Genomic DNA, 15820 nt, shown 5'->3' on the forward strand with positions numbered 1-15820 from the left:
TAAATGAATAATTAAATGATGTCATATCATTGGCCTGTTATTTGAAAGCAATGTTCAGAATATATTATATTTTATTGTACAGCCATTGAAAGCAAAGTTAAAACAGTTTGAAAGATACTACCATATTGCACTGAGTACCATTCAAATCATGGTATCAACTACAAAAACACATTTTAAATAAGTTAGTAGCATCTATTATATAATACAAAGTGTTTTGCTTGAATATTTGGAAATGATATTAAGCTTACTGGCTCGTGCAGTATAAAATTCTACTCAGGACAATATTTCCCAACACTTATGCCACAACCCTGTAATAAGTGAGCAAAGCTAGCTCTTAAATATATAGAAATTTGTCTATACTCCAAGTCACCTCACATTGGCAGGAAATCATGGTATTTCAGCTGTTCAATTGTGAGATAATAGGGAATATTTCAAAATATCCATAGAAACAAGATGGCGTATAAACAATACATTCAGTGCAAAATTCTCGTAGGAAAAATAAATTTTGAATTTTTTCAATCTCGGAGGTAAGAACGAAAAATAATTGTAAGGGAATCGTAGTACAGAACGACGAGTAAAATGGCAAGTTTTTGAAAGGAACCGTCGAATAATTACAAAAATAAACACAAAAAACCGTAAACAATCTGAGGTGACTTGGAGTATAATTATACTGTCACTTTAGAAACTTATGTCAAAGCAAAACAGTACATCACAATCTGTTGAAGATTTAGAAAAAGTCAAAAATGTAGCCTTGACAAAATATTTCAAAGATATCAGTATTATTTTATCGTATTTTAAAGCCTTCCTCATATTATTTGTTAAATATGATTAAAGAATTATAGTATTCTATTTGTTATTTATAGAAATGGAGGAAAGTGCTATAGGAATTGTGATTCTAGGGTCAGACTTGATCAAACATCAGGGTCATTTGGGTCATACAAAGGGTCAGGCGTCAATGAAACAAAAACTTACTGTATCTGGATTATATATGACAAATCGATTGAAGAAATCAGTGGTGACCAACGTCTTGTATTAGAAATGGATATCTCTGTTACTATGACGATCGATGACATGGCATTAAATTGCGGAAAGGTTAGTGATAGAGAAATAAGCACATTTTTGTTTTCACTCTTTAGGAATCTAACATGTCTTTCATAGCAATATTGGTTATTTAAATTGTTTTTATTGTGTATTATCTATAATTGATGATGACAACACTGGCATTAAATCTTCCGTACAAAGTAACATTTCTTGATACATGTATAAACCACTATTATCTTGTTATGTTTCCAGGAACATGTTTATGTGTATGAGGGTATTCCATCTTTTGTTTATGACACTAAAGCTACAGTGTCTGGTGGAGGATTGCTAGCATCATTCTGTGGTGAAGAGAGGTCAAGATCTGTCACATCTAAGTCCAGAATAATGACGATATATTTTGAAACAGGTATCAGATTGTTTCTTTCATTGAATTCTATCTTGGTGATTCCATTGTAAACAGTGGATCACTGATTTAAATGTTTTAATTGACTTGACAAAGATGAATTTGCACAAAACTTTTTGGAATGAATTGGAAAAAAATAGAGGACATTGAACATGATTTGCATTACAGTTGGAAAACCTAATTCAATTAATCACATTATTTTGGTGGAAAACACAGTTTTCTATTATTTGATACTACTGTTATTTTCGGTTGACAGAAAACTAGTGTTAGATGTTTTATAATACTTCAAGTAATAACACTGTAATTTCCCATGTTATTACTTGATTACAGATTCCAGTATACCAGGGTTTAATGCTTCATACCGAGTGAATGATTGTGACAAGAATTGTATGTACATGTACCAACAACATCGTGTATGTAAGGAAAATCAGTGTGTTTGTGAATCTGGCTACTCTGGTGACAGCTGCCAGGAATTTATATGTAGTGATGGCTGTACATTTGATAAGGTAAGATCTGTGTCTGAATATAACCCTGACTTTGAAGCGGGAGGTTTGTAGTGACAATGCTATCATTCTGTGCAAGCTTCTACTGTAACTGCCTCTGTGGTCTCAGAGTAGGGTGCATGTTTCAAGTGTTAGAGACTTTAAAATGGGCAGTCTAGTGTTTCTTTACAAAGAACACAGTATTCAAGAAGAAGGAAAAGGGTTGTTGCCTCTATGAGCTTGCACAATAAAAATTTAGCTCAGCATGGCAGACAAGTTGAATGCAGGGTCTGTTTGATTGGTAAATTTTTTTGTCCAGAAATGCATGAAATATCTGCTATAGGATGATAAACCACGATAAATCAATCAATCAATCTTGTACTGTATTTATGTACTGGAACACGGGACAATTATTTTCAGTTAACCATCATGTGAATGATAAAATATTTTTTTTGTGAAAATTCATTTTGGCACAAGATTTAATTTGTCATTTATGTCAATTTCACCTAAACTCCAATCCACTGACTCCTTTTGCCTATGTAGATTACTTCCTGATTGATTTGTAAATTCTTCCATATTTCAGGATGCTCAGTCTTGCAGTTGTAAAACATCTATAGGACAAATGGAAATTTTTCCTTGGTACTCCTCTCTCCAGCCTGATGTCCGACGTTCTGAGGATGTCAACCTAGGCAGATATGGTCATACTATAGTGGCAGTTGGATCTGAAAGTTTGTACATGTTTGGTGGGTTTTCTCTCAAACATGGTTTACTCAATGATTTGTGGAAATTTAACTTAAGTAGTAAGAAGTGGACACAGATTATTCCTATCACAACAACTGAACCAAGTGGGAGGTAAGAGTAAACAACAAAATGTTTGGCTCCACGATCAACTGATTACAGTATTTTTTTATAATTATAGTGTTCATGTATTAATTCTATATTTGCAGTATTAATCAAAATGAAAATTTACATTTTAGCCTGATTTTTTTGTTTGGAGAAAATATATTCAAATACAACAAGCACAGTGTTTAATTATTATGATTTGCATTTTTGAAAGAAGAAAAATGTCAGAGTAATTTTCTAAATTTACAGTAACTTAAGTCTTAATTTTAAAAACTTAGCAATATATGTATATATTTGTTGTGTAATGATGAGTGGCACCTGTTAGGATCTCTCCAATGATAACCATTAAGCTGCTTCAGGAGGGAACATAAAATCTTAAAAAACTCTTGATCACAGCTACTTTAATGTAGTACATCAAAGCTTTCGATGGACATGCCACATAATTGGTAATGATTTCTGATTCAGTTGACATCAATTTCCTATTTGACAATTATATATTGTTATGCTGCAGAACCAAAAGTTTGAGATATGTAACTGATCATTGAACTTTGTATTTTTTAGGGGGGAGGGTATTGTATTATGGGTGCATATTTATTCCAGATAACTCCAACAAAGTATTCTCTATACTAGCTGTTTATACTGGTGGTTTGTGAGGGTTTTGATTTTATAGGTATTTATATTTCAGATATTTTCACTCTGCAGTGTATTTAGACTATCTTAAGACAATGTATGTATATGGTGGGTTCGTCAAAGCTGAGAATGGAAACATACAAGCTTCAAATGAGATGTGGAAGTTTGCTATTGGTGCTCACAAGTGGACCGTTGAGGTAAAAACTTTTAACTCCTTGTGTATTTTGAAATTGAAATTAGATGATACTAGAAACTTTAGAGTAAGTTTGTGAGTTATTTAAGTCCACCCTGACCAAAGAGAAAATGGAGAAAAAAAATTTGACAAGTTCTCTTTGTTTTCTTTTTCCTTGTGGATAGCAAGTATATTGAAATTGTATATTTTATAAAAATATTATCCTACATGTATGAAAATTGGTACTTTCTTTTTGAAATCTGTTGTCAATAATTATTTGTGAATATTTTTACAGGAACCTTCGGAAGAAGAAGCAGTTGCTGGCCATACTATGACAAAAATAGGAGATGCTAGCTTACTGATCATTGGAGGCTCCTCAACAGAGAATTATTTCTCTGAAACCATGTACGAGTATGACGCTACAAACTCCAACTGGAGACGTTACAGTCATAAAGACCAGATAGGCGCTCCTATAGGTTTGTCATAGAAGTCTTATATGTGAAATAATAAACTGTGAAACAACATTGTATTGATTTGGATTTTTGGAATTATGGAGAACAGATTAAAAAATGTCAATAATGCCATAGTATCAACTCAGTTTATAGAAAATTATCAGGCTTATTCAAATCTCCATATTTATTACATATTAAATTATTACTGAATTTATTTGGGAAGGTTGTGCATATATGGTAGGTATTAGTTAAGATTACAAAACTCAGTCTTGTAAAGACTCAGAAAAGTCCTGTAAAGTTGTTCTATTTACTTTAACTAAATAGACATAATGAGATAATGACAGGATGATAAATTCGAAAGTGTGAATAACCAAAATATGATGATGAGTGCAGAAGAACACCTAGATTTAATAAGTTTGCAGCACTTGTTCAGCGCACGAGTTAAATCTTAATGGGTTCTTGGCACATGATCATATTTTAGTTATTCACAATAGCCAAAAGATTATCCTATGTATCGATTTCCTCCATTAATTGTCGTTATTTTTAACATATTTCTCAAATTTTGTGAACAGTGGATTTATATTTGTTGTGTGAGGTTCTGCTAGGAGAAAGCCCTAGGGTGAAATTACAGAATTTATTTAACAGTGTAATATCGAAAATTTTTACACTGGGAAAATTCTGTAAATCACTGCTATTTATCTATATAATAAATTTTGTTCCAACTTAATCTGATAGAATTATCCCATTACCAGTCAAACAGCAACTGACCAGTGTCAGTATTAATTATCATTGACTTTGGTAGACTGTGTACTATTGGGTACAAATGAACATATATATGTATCAAGGATTTAAGAAGGAAACAAATTCATTTATAGATAATGGTAATGTAAGAATATAAAACTTATATTTTGTTATGTAATGAGAGTGATTTTAATATACAAATAAAAAGTTCAAAATAAATTCTGCAAAATATTTACTCATAGTCCAAAAACTAAGTGAACCACTTAATATCTGCTAAAATTAGAAACAGTAAAATTTTGTGTACAACTTGTTGCCTTTAAATAGCCAATTTTACACCCGTCAAAATAACCCACTATACAGTATAAGAATAGTAGGATAATTAATTGGAAAGAGTGAATAATCGAAATATTATCACCAGTGCCAAAGAACTCCTAAATTTATTGAGTGTGTAAACCCTCAAGCGTTCTTGGCACGAGTGATCATATTTTGGTTATTCATGATAACCAATTGATTATCCTATTTATCAATAATTATTTTTCATATTATCGATATCATTGTTTTGACATGTTGGCAGGAGAAAGTCAAAGGTGAAATTTCAGAATTTATTTAACAGTGTGAATTATCGAAATTTCTTTGGGAACATTTGATTACCGGTAAACACTTCTTCTTTTATGATAAATTCATATCAAAGTTACTTCAAATGGTATGGTTTCCTATTTTTAGGTATATATGGTCACTCTGCAATTTACCATGAAGAGACTCAAACAGTTTATATCTATGGTGGAGTGTTATACAGGAACGAAGAGGGGATTTCATCATCTGGGCAATTGTATGCATTTGACCTTGAACTTAAACGCTGGAATATCTTACAGCCAACACAGGTATTATCAAATTTTCAAATACAATTAAATTATCTCAATTCATTGTCCTGTTAAATATATCTTAAAATTACATTTAGGAATCTTTGTAAGAATGTCTTAGCATGCATTAGAAGTTTGATGAGGTCAATCATGGAGTTGATACCCTGAAATTTACATTGTTATTGAATGAAATCTGATAGTAGAATCAATGCTGCATTATAATGGGTTGTTGAAATCTAGTTGTTTTTTCCCAAACAATCAAGGGTTTACCTATTAAAAAATGCCGTAAACTGAAGGCACTGATGGCAGTATGTTATACTCTGAGAAAGTATTTGTATGTTTAGATCAGATACAATATACATGTTCACTGATGGTATTTGCTTATATCAAGCAGTTGGCTATAAGTGATGACACCACAACTAGTGGAATATTTTATTTTTGTTGTATATTTTCAGGGTACAAATCGTACATTTCATACAGCAGTTAATGCTGGGAAATATATGGCTATTTTTGGGGGACAATCAGATAAAAGTTACCATGGCAACACAGCATTGGTTTACAACTTTAAATGCAACAACTGGTTTCAGGTTAACTTCACAGGTGAGTGTTAGGAGATTCTTTTAACGTTTAATTGCGGCAATCAGTGGTAAATTTTCAAGTTAGAGAAAAACATATTGGTACATGAAGATTTCTGTAGTATGTTGCTTAAATGGAACATTGTCAACATCTTAATATAACAATCTTTTAATGCTGCAAACATTGTATTTTTCCAAGTTAACTAGTTATTTTTATTTTGACAGTAGACTAATAAGGACAAAAATATCACATGAAAAAATATTTTATACTATTTAACTCTTATCCTTTTAAAAAAAAAACATGAACATTAATGCCTGCATATATGTTATTGAGATAATCTGACAAGGAAATATGAAGTATGTTTGCAGGTTCAATTTGACGAAATTCTATCTTGAATAAGTTGCGCCCATAAATATTTAAATTATGTGTCCCAACACTTTGGTGGAGAGACATATTTTATTTGACCTGTCTGTCTGTGTGTCTGTCACACTTTAGTAAGTACAGTTCCTTGAAAACTACTGCACTAAATTTCATGAAACATTGTAGGTAGTGAGGACATGATATTTAGTTGTACATATTACCAGGAATTTAAGATGATCTATTGAATTTTGTGGTAGTTATATAACCCATTGAAGTTTGGAACAGGGGAGTGTTCTAGGATTTTTCAGCAATTGAGGTTTCCATCAGAAAAATCCATATAAAATCAACTTTCCCACCGTCAATGACTGTTTTCCTAACAAGACAAATCCTTACAGCATGTGAAGCTTTCAACTTGCCACAGAAAAATGTAACTAAGTACCTAACTTTCCCTGATCCAAATTTCACTTTCCCCGGGTAAAGGGAAATAGGAATCCTAGAACACTGCAGGGGATGACATAGGTTTTTGAAGGCAACACAAACTTAAATGTATATTATAAGGCAATGTAGTTGATATGAAGTTTGTATTTCTGCTTTATAGCTGGTTATACCAAGTTTATGGTGTCTGCAGCAGCTGTGTATCTTAGTAAAGATGTATATGGAAAAGATGTTTACCTCATGGGAGGTTACGATGGTGAAGTTCACAGTCGGTTAATAAAATTGTCATTACCTGTGGATAGCTGTCGGCTAATCGGGGACAAGGATACCTGTGCTAAAACAGCAGGATGTAAAGGCTGTGTGTATAATGATACGTCAGGAGACAATCTTATATCTTGTTTCTCTGTCAGTATGAACCAGTTCTTACCTGCAGAGTAAGTATGGTCTGGGATTGTGTTTTGGAATGCTGAACATTTAATGTATTCACCATTTTCTTACCAGCTGAATTGAGAAAAAATATGATTTGAATCAGATTTAAGTTTGGTACAATTCTGTATTTGTCTGGAACTTTAGTTTAATATTGATTGTTCATATTTAGTTCCTGGACTTTTTAGATTCAGTATGCAGAATGGGTTAGAATAATGTGTAAAGTCACCGGTTTGCAGGTTTTCAGATTTTATATTTTACATTTTCCATAATTTTTTGGTATCTAGAGCCCTGTGTCAGTTTCATGGTGTTATTTGACAGTGATATTGTTTTGTTTTTTTTTTTTTAATCTTTCCCGTCATACAATTTGATTTGTAGTTTAAATTTTTTTAATCTGTAAGAGGATAACTAGAAAAAGACAAGTCCTAAACAGTTAATCACCAACCCACCATATCCATCACTTGGACTACCAATTGGGAAATTTTTTTTTATCTTTGGGATCATTTTTTAGCCTTCATTTTGTTCAAATTTGGACACTTTTAAGTTGTGAAACAGCCTTATTTTAGAGGTAATATAGGCCAAACAATATCCTTGTTTGGAGTAACTGAGCACTGACATTTTTGTCAATGAAATTGGGGAAGTTCCAGACAAAATAAGTTATCTTGGCATGACACAAAAAAGGGGGGTAATATGTACATGAACACTAAATAAAAATCATCTGGAGTCAGTGCCTTGTACTTGTTTTGTAAGTAATGATTGCTTGATAAAGTTATCTTCAGTACAGTGAAACTTGTCAAACCAAACTCATTGTGAAATGATAGAATGTATTTGGTTTAGACAGGTGGTCGGTTTATTCAGGCTCAGAAAACATTTTAACTGACATGAGGGGATGTCAAAAAGTGTCTGGTTTAGACAGGTTTTTGGTTAACGTGTAGGGCATTATGCTATGAATATTGCCTAAAAATATCAGCATTTTGTTATAAAATAAACATTGTTCATAACATAACATCAGGAAATTTGTGGCATTAGTTCATTGTTTTGACATCATAATGGTGCCACGATTATACATCATTTAACAAATGCGAAAACAGAAATTTTGTTGTTTTTCTGACATATCTATATCCAGACTATGTCCAAGCGTGAAACATAACTTTATTTTCACATATGATGAAATATGTGAAAATGAACGTATTCACTAAATATGAAGCTGTTTTTTTGGGTGTGGACACCATTTCCTTGCCAAAAATTTGACCAGAAAGTGGCCAAAAGGTACAAATAGCCAATGAAACCCTTTATAGCCCTTCTTCTTCTGATTTTGACAGGTTTTTGGTTATTTGGGGTTCAGTGTTGATAGGTTTCACTGTATTATAAACTGATATGATTCTTTTCAGATGTTATCCGTCATCAAAAGTTGTGCCTGGGCAGGGTGAGTGTAATTTGGGATGGTACAAGAAGAGGAGATGTGATGTACACAAAACCTGTAAGTCCTGCCTGGCTGTTCATCCATACTTCAAAGACAGTCATAATGCAAAGGAGGTACGATTGTTTAGCAGTATGCACAAGTGAAAAAAAAGGGAAAACAATTTAGAGTATTACATTAACATATTTAATTCTGTAATATAAGAAGAAGAAAGAGTCGATGAGAAGGCCAATATAGCCCAAAATATCTAAAAATTAAAAACAAATCTTGCGTGAAAAATGATAGCTCTGTTTTAACTCCATTGGTTGATGTTTGCATACGTACCAAAAATGCAGTCTGTTGTTTGTTGGATCTCAAGTTGAGTCATACCAATGAATTCAAAATTTGTTGTCATTACTTCTAGTCCAACCATGGAATTTAAGATAGAGTAAAGACAATGAGTCTGATATTAATGATTTGTACCATGGAATATATGATAGATTACAGACAATGAGTCTGATGTTAATGTTTCGTACCATGGAATATAAGATAGATTACAGGCAATGGGTCTGATGTTAATTTGTTTAAGTTGGATGACTCGCTTTTTTTTTTGGCAGGTACTGTAAAACCATTGTCTTTAACATCTATTTAATGTTTTTGTCCAGAAAGCAGTTGATATCTGTCAATAGGCATTAAAAACAGATTTAATCAATCTATTTTTAGCTCACGTGGCCAAAAGCCACGTGAGCTATTGCCATCACTTGTCATCTGTCTTTGTTCACAATTTTTCAATACTCTTCTACCCTGAAACTACTTGACCAATTAGAACCAAACTTGGTATGAATGTTCCTTAGGGTATACAACTGATATTTGATCTGTTGAAAAATATGGCCATCTGTACTAAAAATAGAACATAGGAGTTGGTCAGAAATTTTTTGCAAATATCTCCAAAACAATTGGGTTTAGCCAAATTCTGACGCTGGGGAAAAATGTTCAGCATAATGAAATCCATCTGATGTAAAATGTTCGCATCAATCTGTTCAGGCATGTTGGAGTTATAGCCCTTTTTCTATGTTATTCACTATTTTTAATGTTATTTCTTCTCTGACATTATGAGACCAATCAAAGCCAAACTTAATATGAATTTTCCTTAGGATGTTCTGCATGGAGTTGATGTGGGGATTTTAAATTCATCTAAAAATATGTCTGCTGTTACTAAAAATATAAAAAAGGGGATCAGGCAGAAGATTTTTTTCGCATATATCTTTAAAACTGTTAGGTTTAGCCAAATTCTGACCGGGGTATAAATGTTCAATATGGTAAGATTTGTCTTTGGTCAATATTGTGTGTTAATCTGTGAAGCTATGTTGAAATTATTGCCATTTTTCCGCATTTTTTGTTATTTTTAATGATACTACTTTTCTCCTCAGAAACTACTGGGCAGAATTAAATGAAAAATTATATGATTGTTCTTTATGTATGAGCTTAAAGAGGTAGACCTAGGGTAAGGGACATAACTTATGAAGTCAGTGATATGTTTGTATCATATTCAATTTCACCAAAGGCTATCATTTGACATAGAATGAAGTTAACTAAGTTACTTTGATGCTTACATAACATCGAAGTAAAATGTTGAATAAAAACATTCTGATGATTTGTATGGGTTGTGTCCCTTACCCTAGGTCTACCTCCGTAAAGAATTTTTATCCAAAAAAAAAACATAGCTTTTTTTACAAAAATAGAATGTTGCTTATAGAACCTGGTGAAAGATTTTGGTTCTTGAGTTTCTACTTATTATCGCTATGTTTTTTTGACAGGGATGTCATTGGTGTACAAACACTGGAAATGAAAAATGTATCCACTCTGAAAGTGAACATTGTACAAGTTCATGTACTGATGCTAATTGTTGTATTGAAGAATGTAGCGCAGGAACATGTGACAAATGTAATGTGATGAATTGTGAATGGACCAATAACATATATGATAGTAAGTAAAATTAAATAGATTCTGGTCCATTTTTTTACAACCATAATAAAATTGTGCCCTTGTTATAGTATTATGCTCTCATTGTCGGTTGCATCGTCATCATAGACAATAAATGTCCAGGCAATAATTTGAGTATAATTTTAGAGATCTGTATGAAGTTGTACCACAATGTTCCATTCCACTTGAGTAAGGCTGTGATTTGCGGGGTTGTTACTTGAAATGAGGGGCCAAAAACAAGCATTTTCATTATATCTTAACAATAAATTGACTATAAGTGAATCAGTCTCTTTGAAATTGCACCATAATGTGTCATACAAAAAGAAAAGCTGGGTTGGATTTAAGGAGTTTTGACTTGAACTGGGTAAATAAGGGGGCTATAAACAAGCATTTTTATTATGACTCGACAAAAACAACTTGCCATAACATAACAGGAATTGGGACAAATGGACACAAAAATGCAAGGCTATACCATTAATCTTTTATTATGGGGGAGGTGACAAGGTTGCATAATTTGAAAAAAAAAGTTTGGTAAAACAGCCGTTTTTTACTGGTCAGTTTAAAGCTATGAAAACACATTTGTAGAAGTTCTAAACTACTCAAAGGTTGCTAACTTTCTTAATATTGTTTTACAGGTGTTTTTCCCAAACAGAGCCAGTCTCAGTATCCACATGTCTTCTCTATCCCTCCATGTAAGTCTCAGTATCCATATGTCTTCTCTATCCCTCCATGTAAGTCTCAGTATCCACATGTCTTCTCAATCCCTCCATGTAAGTCTCAGTATCCATATGCCTTCTCCATTCCTCTATGTAAGTCTCAGTATCCATATGTCTTCTCTAGCCCTCCATATGTCTCAGTATCCATATCAGGTGCTGATCCAAGGACTGGCATGCCGGATGTACGCCCCCCTAAATCTGTAAGAAAAAAATTTTCACCACAAGTTTAACCTCATAATATTTTTTGCCTTGCCTTGCATGGCATTTAATTCAATTAATGCCCCCTAAACTCTAATCCTGGATCCGCTCCTGCATATGTCTTCTTTGTATTTACACATAAGTCTCAGTATCCATATATCTTCTCTATACCTCCACACATTTATATTATATACTGTAAACAGGTAAATTTTTGTGGTAGTTTTATTTTTGCTGTAAGACCCATAACACAAAAATTAAACTGCATGAATATTTTCATCGAATTACACTCCCAGGGTACATTATTATAGAATTTTGGGAAAGATTGGGAATTCAAAACTGTGTGAAAACATGTTGATTGGAGAAGCCGCAGAAGTTTCCCAGTTTACTATACTCAAGACACAGTGTGGCACTGATCAAAAATCTTTGCTAGAATAATTTTCTTCTTTAAGTTAATATTAAAAAAGAGGGAAAAATCACAATAAATTTAAAGTTTATTATTCATAAGTCAATTTACTATTGAAACCATCCGCTAATTGTTGATTGTGAACTACTTTGACTGATTTGTAATCTCATCAGTTTAATATTGATATGAATGAATGACTTTTTAACTGAAAGTTATACAATGTATTATTGTATCTGAAGTTGTGGTAATTAGCAGAAAATATAGTGCCCTTTGAAAGATTAGAGATGATGGACCTTTATATCTTCTGTACTGTTTTGACTACTGATTTTATTAATTTTGCCAGGTGACAATTCTGTACAGCATGGTTGTATTGCAATATAGCCAAAACAATTAACAGTATTGGTAGTGGGAGGTTTAGCATGCTATAAAACCTGGTTTAACCCTCATTTCCATTCGAAATGTCTGTACCAAGTCACGTTCATTGAGGTTGTTTCCAGTTTCAGGTTATTGTGCTTATATTGCCATTTGCAATATGGACTCTCCTTTTGACTATTGCCAAGAGTTTTTGACTATCAGTTCAATAAATTTATTATTACCATTTATTTGACCTAAATATTGAAATTTTGCCTACTGTAAATAGCATCAGCCTAAAACTCATTAGTTTGTGACACAAAATTATGTAATGCATCAACTAGGGCAAAGTAGCAACACCTTTAATGTAATGAGTTTGTTGGCTTCGTTGTATTTCGATAAACTTTTTAAAAGCTTGATATCTGTTTATATATACAGCTAAAGAGAGTTGGCATTGTCAACCCAAACGTTCACGTGACAATAATAGGTGTAGTAAGCCTTGCCATGAGAGTAAAGAATGTCTTACCTGTAGACAACGTAGTGGTGCTGAGGGTGTTAGTGGAACTTGTGTTTGGAGCCAGGCATTACGAGAGGTCAGTGATCATTTAAAGAAATGAGGAGATTTGAACTCCACAAACAAAGTTTCAAATGTTATGGGATGAACTGTCAAGTGAAACTGTTGGATATCATTTTCAGCTTACTTGGCCAAAGGCCATGTGAGCTATTGCCATCACTTGGTGTCCGTCATCATCATCTCATTAACAAATTTACAAAACTCTCCTTTGATATTACTTGACCAATTGAAACCAAACTTGATATGAACATTCATTGGCATTTTTGAATTGTAGAAAAACATGACCGCTGTTGCTAAAAATAGAACATAGGAGTCAGACAGTAGTTTTTCTCATATATCTCCAAAACCGTTAGGTTTAGCCAAATTCTGACAAGGGTGAAAGTGTTCAGCATGATAAGACCTATCTGTTATCAAATTTTCGTTTTATTCCATTGAGCCATGTTGGAACCTTTTTTGACATTTTTTTGCTATCTTAAATGTTATTTCTTTAAAAAATCTTCTCTTCTGACTAATTGACCAATTGGAACCAAACTTCGTATGAATGTTCCTTGGGGTATCCTGCCTAGAACTGATGTGGGGATTTTTCATACTTTGAAAAACATGGCCGCCATTACTAAAAATATAACATAGGGGTTAGACAGTAGTTTTTCGCATATATCTCCAAAACGGTTGGTTATAGTATTCAGCATAATGAGATTTATCTGTGGTCAAATTTTCTTTTAAATCTGTAAAGCAATGGTGGAGTTATTGCCCTTTTTTGACGTTTTTTTTGCTTTTTTGATGTATTTCTTTAAAAAATCTTCTCCTCTCACACTACTTGACCGATTAAAACCAAACATGGTGTGAATGTTCCTTGGGGTATCCTGCATTTAACTGATGTTGGGATTTCTGATCTTTTGAAAAAACACCATTATTAAAGATACAACATAGGAGTCAGACAGTAGTTTTTCACATATATATCCAAAACTATTAGGTTTAGCCAAACACTTTCAATTGCTAAAATGATCCTTATTATAAGGCCTTCAAAAGTCTTTTTGGATCAAAGTTGTCAGGGGACTCCTTGTAAGAGTTATTGCCCTTGAAAGATGAAAAATGATGATGTTTGTTTTTTCAGCCAATATCTTGAAAACTATAATAGGTAGGAATAATTTTCAATTTTGAAATAATCCTTATAATAAGTTCTACCAATGTCTTCTTGAGTCAAAATTGTTGGACAACCCCTCGTTAAATTTATTGCCCTTGAAAGACAAACTTCAACCAGGTGAGCAATTCAGCCTCCTGGAAGCCTCTTGTTATAAGTCTGCTTCCAGTTTTTTTTTTTTGTATTTTCTAGCCTTACCAATAGGTGTAAGGTTTTTTTCTCATGCATGGAACTACAAGAATAAAAACAGAATATGATTTAATTTGTATCCATAAATAAAACCATTTCACCTATGAGAAAAAAAAACTGAACTAAAATAATTTTAGTTACCCGGTCTCTCATCTTTGAAATTATTGTGTTTTTAAGAAAAGAATTTATACCCAATTTAAACAGATACTGGTATAGATATTTAACTTGCTTTGAATGTTATCCAAACTCCATACTTTCAGTGCATGCCTGAGGCAAATATGCAACTGGTTTGTTCCCATGGTAACTGTGGATTGGTCTTAGACCATATTGCTCATCAACCTATTCTTTGCCCAAACCATTGTGAAGACTTTTCACAGTGCTCCCAATGTCTAAATATGCCTGGCTGTGGATGGTGTGCAGGTCAAAATGGAAAAGGCATTTGTATGGAAGGTGGGATAATGAAACCTTCAAACAATATTTGTAATGATATGGAAATTACGTATGGACATATATTTCGTAAGTACTTTGTTGTTAGTATTTACTGTTTTTTTTTTTACATTGAATGTGAAATATTTATGCCCCAGACGTTGTGTCTACTTCTGTCAGTTTGTCCATATTATTTTTTTTCATAACAAATTTCTCTGCAACTACAGCCACTTGATATTTTGACAGGAGTTTGATACAAGTGTGACATATTGGTTACCAATAAATTTATGTTTGATGACTCTTGTCATATTTTGCAGATACATTTATTTTTTCCTCTACCCATGAAAATTGATACCCAAGAAATGAAATGAAATTACAATGATTTTCACTTGAAATATATGTGAATTGAGCTTCTCATGATATTTACATGATTTTCACATGAAATGGCTTAATATAAACTTCTTGTGAAAAATTCACATGAAAGTCACATGAAGGTTTGATTTACCCGAATCTCATGTGAACTCTACACTAAATTTTATTTACTCAATTTAGGTGTAAATCATGTAGAATTATTAGTCTTTGTACTTGACAAAAGAATTTGTATACTCGTATATGGAATGAATGTACTTTTATTATTTATGGAAGTGAGTTTTCAGCATAATTTGTTTAGAAATATTTTTCTCCAAACAAGACTTACATGATTTTCTCTATTTAAATATTTTTTTAATCTCATGATTATGCCCTCTCCCAATTCATGATATTGTTATAAAAAATGAAGAAGAATCTTAAATATAAGGTTCTTTTCATTGTATTCAGGTCTTAATTTTTACCATTTAGAAACCAAGTACAGAAGATTAGGTACTACCCAGCCTGAATGGATATACATGTCTTGTCCCCCAGAGAATGAATGTGAAAATGGCCATCATACATGTGATCCTGAAACACAAAACTGTAACGATACATTAGAGGGGTATATCTGTACATGCAAGAAGGGTTATAGTGCATTGGAGTAAGTATAG

At 32.7% G+C, this 15820-nt stretch overlaps 1 protein-coding gene across 2 annotated transcripts in view; it reads left to right on the forward strand.

Annotated features, from left to right (window-relative positions):
- The window catches only part of LOC148612986 (multiple epidermal growth factor-like domains protein 8), a 51479-nt gene that overhangs the window by 23291 nt on the left and 12368 nt on the right, over positions 1–15820 (forward strand). The window contains exons 14-28 of one of the 2 annotated variants that reach the window (XM_088594932.1): positions 864–1092; positions 1294–1447; positions 1775–1950; positions 2510–2778; positions 3455–3596; positions 3867–4047; positions 5488–5645; positions 6080–6224; positions 7159–7429; positions 8813–8957; positions 10638–10806; positions 11439–11495; positions 12910–13064; positions 14636–14891; positions 15618–15810. In XM_088594932.1, coding sequence (XP_088451058.1) covers positions 864–1092; positions 1294–1447; positions 1775–1950; positions 2510–2778; positions 3455–3596; positions 3867–4047; positions 5488–5645; positions 6080–6224; positions 7159–7429; positions 8813–8957; positions 10638–10806; positions 11439–11495; positions 12910–13064; positions 14636–14891; positions 15618–15810 — 2700 coding nt within the window. The remainder of the gene's footprint in view (positions 1–863; positions 1093–1293; positions 1448–1774; positions 1951–2509; positions 2779–3454; positions 3597–3866; positions 4048–5487; positions 5646–6079; positions 6225–7158; positions 7430–8812; positions 8958–10637; positions 10807–11438; positions 11496–12909; positions 13065–14635; positions 14892–15617; positions 15811–15820) is intronic. The other variant, XM_088594933.1, reaches the window with a different exon arrangement.

The sequence above is a fragment of the Perna viridis genome, chromosome 7 (assembly GCF_037379345.1).
Source record: "Perna viridis isolate PV_CMFRI_1.1 ecotype Kerala chromosome 7, ASM3737934v1, whole genome shotgun sequence".
In the NCBI taxonomy this organism is placed as follows: domain Eukaryota; kingdom Metazoa; phylum Mollusca; class Bivalvia; order Mytilida; family Mytilidae; genus Perna; species Perna viridis.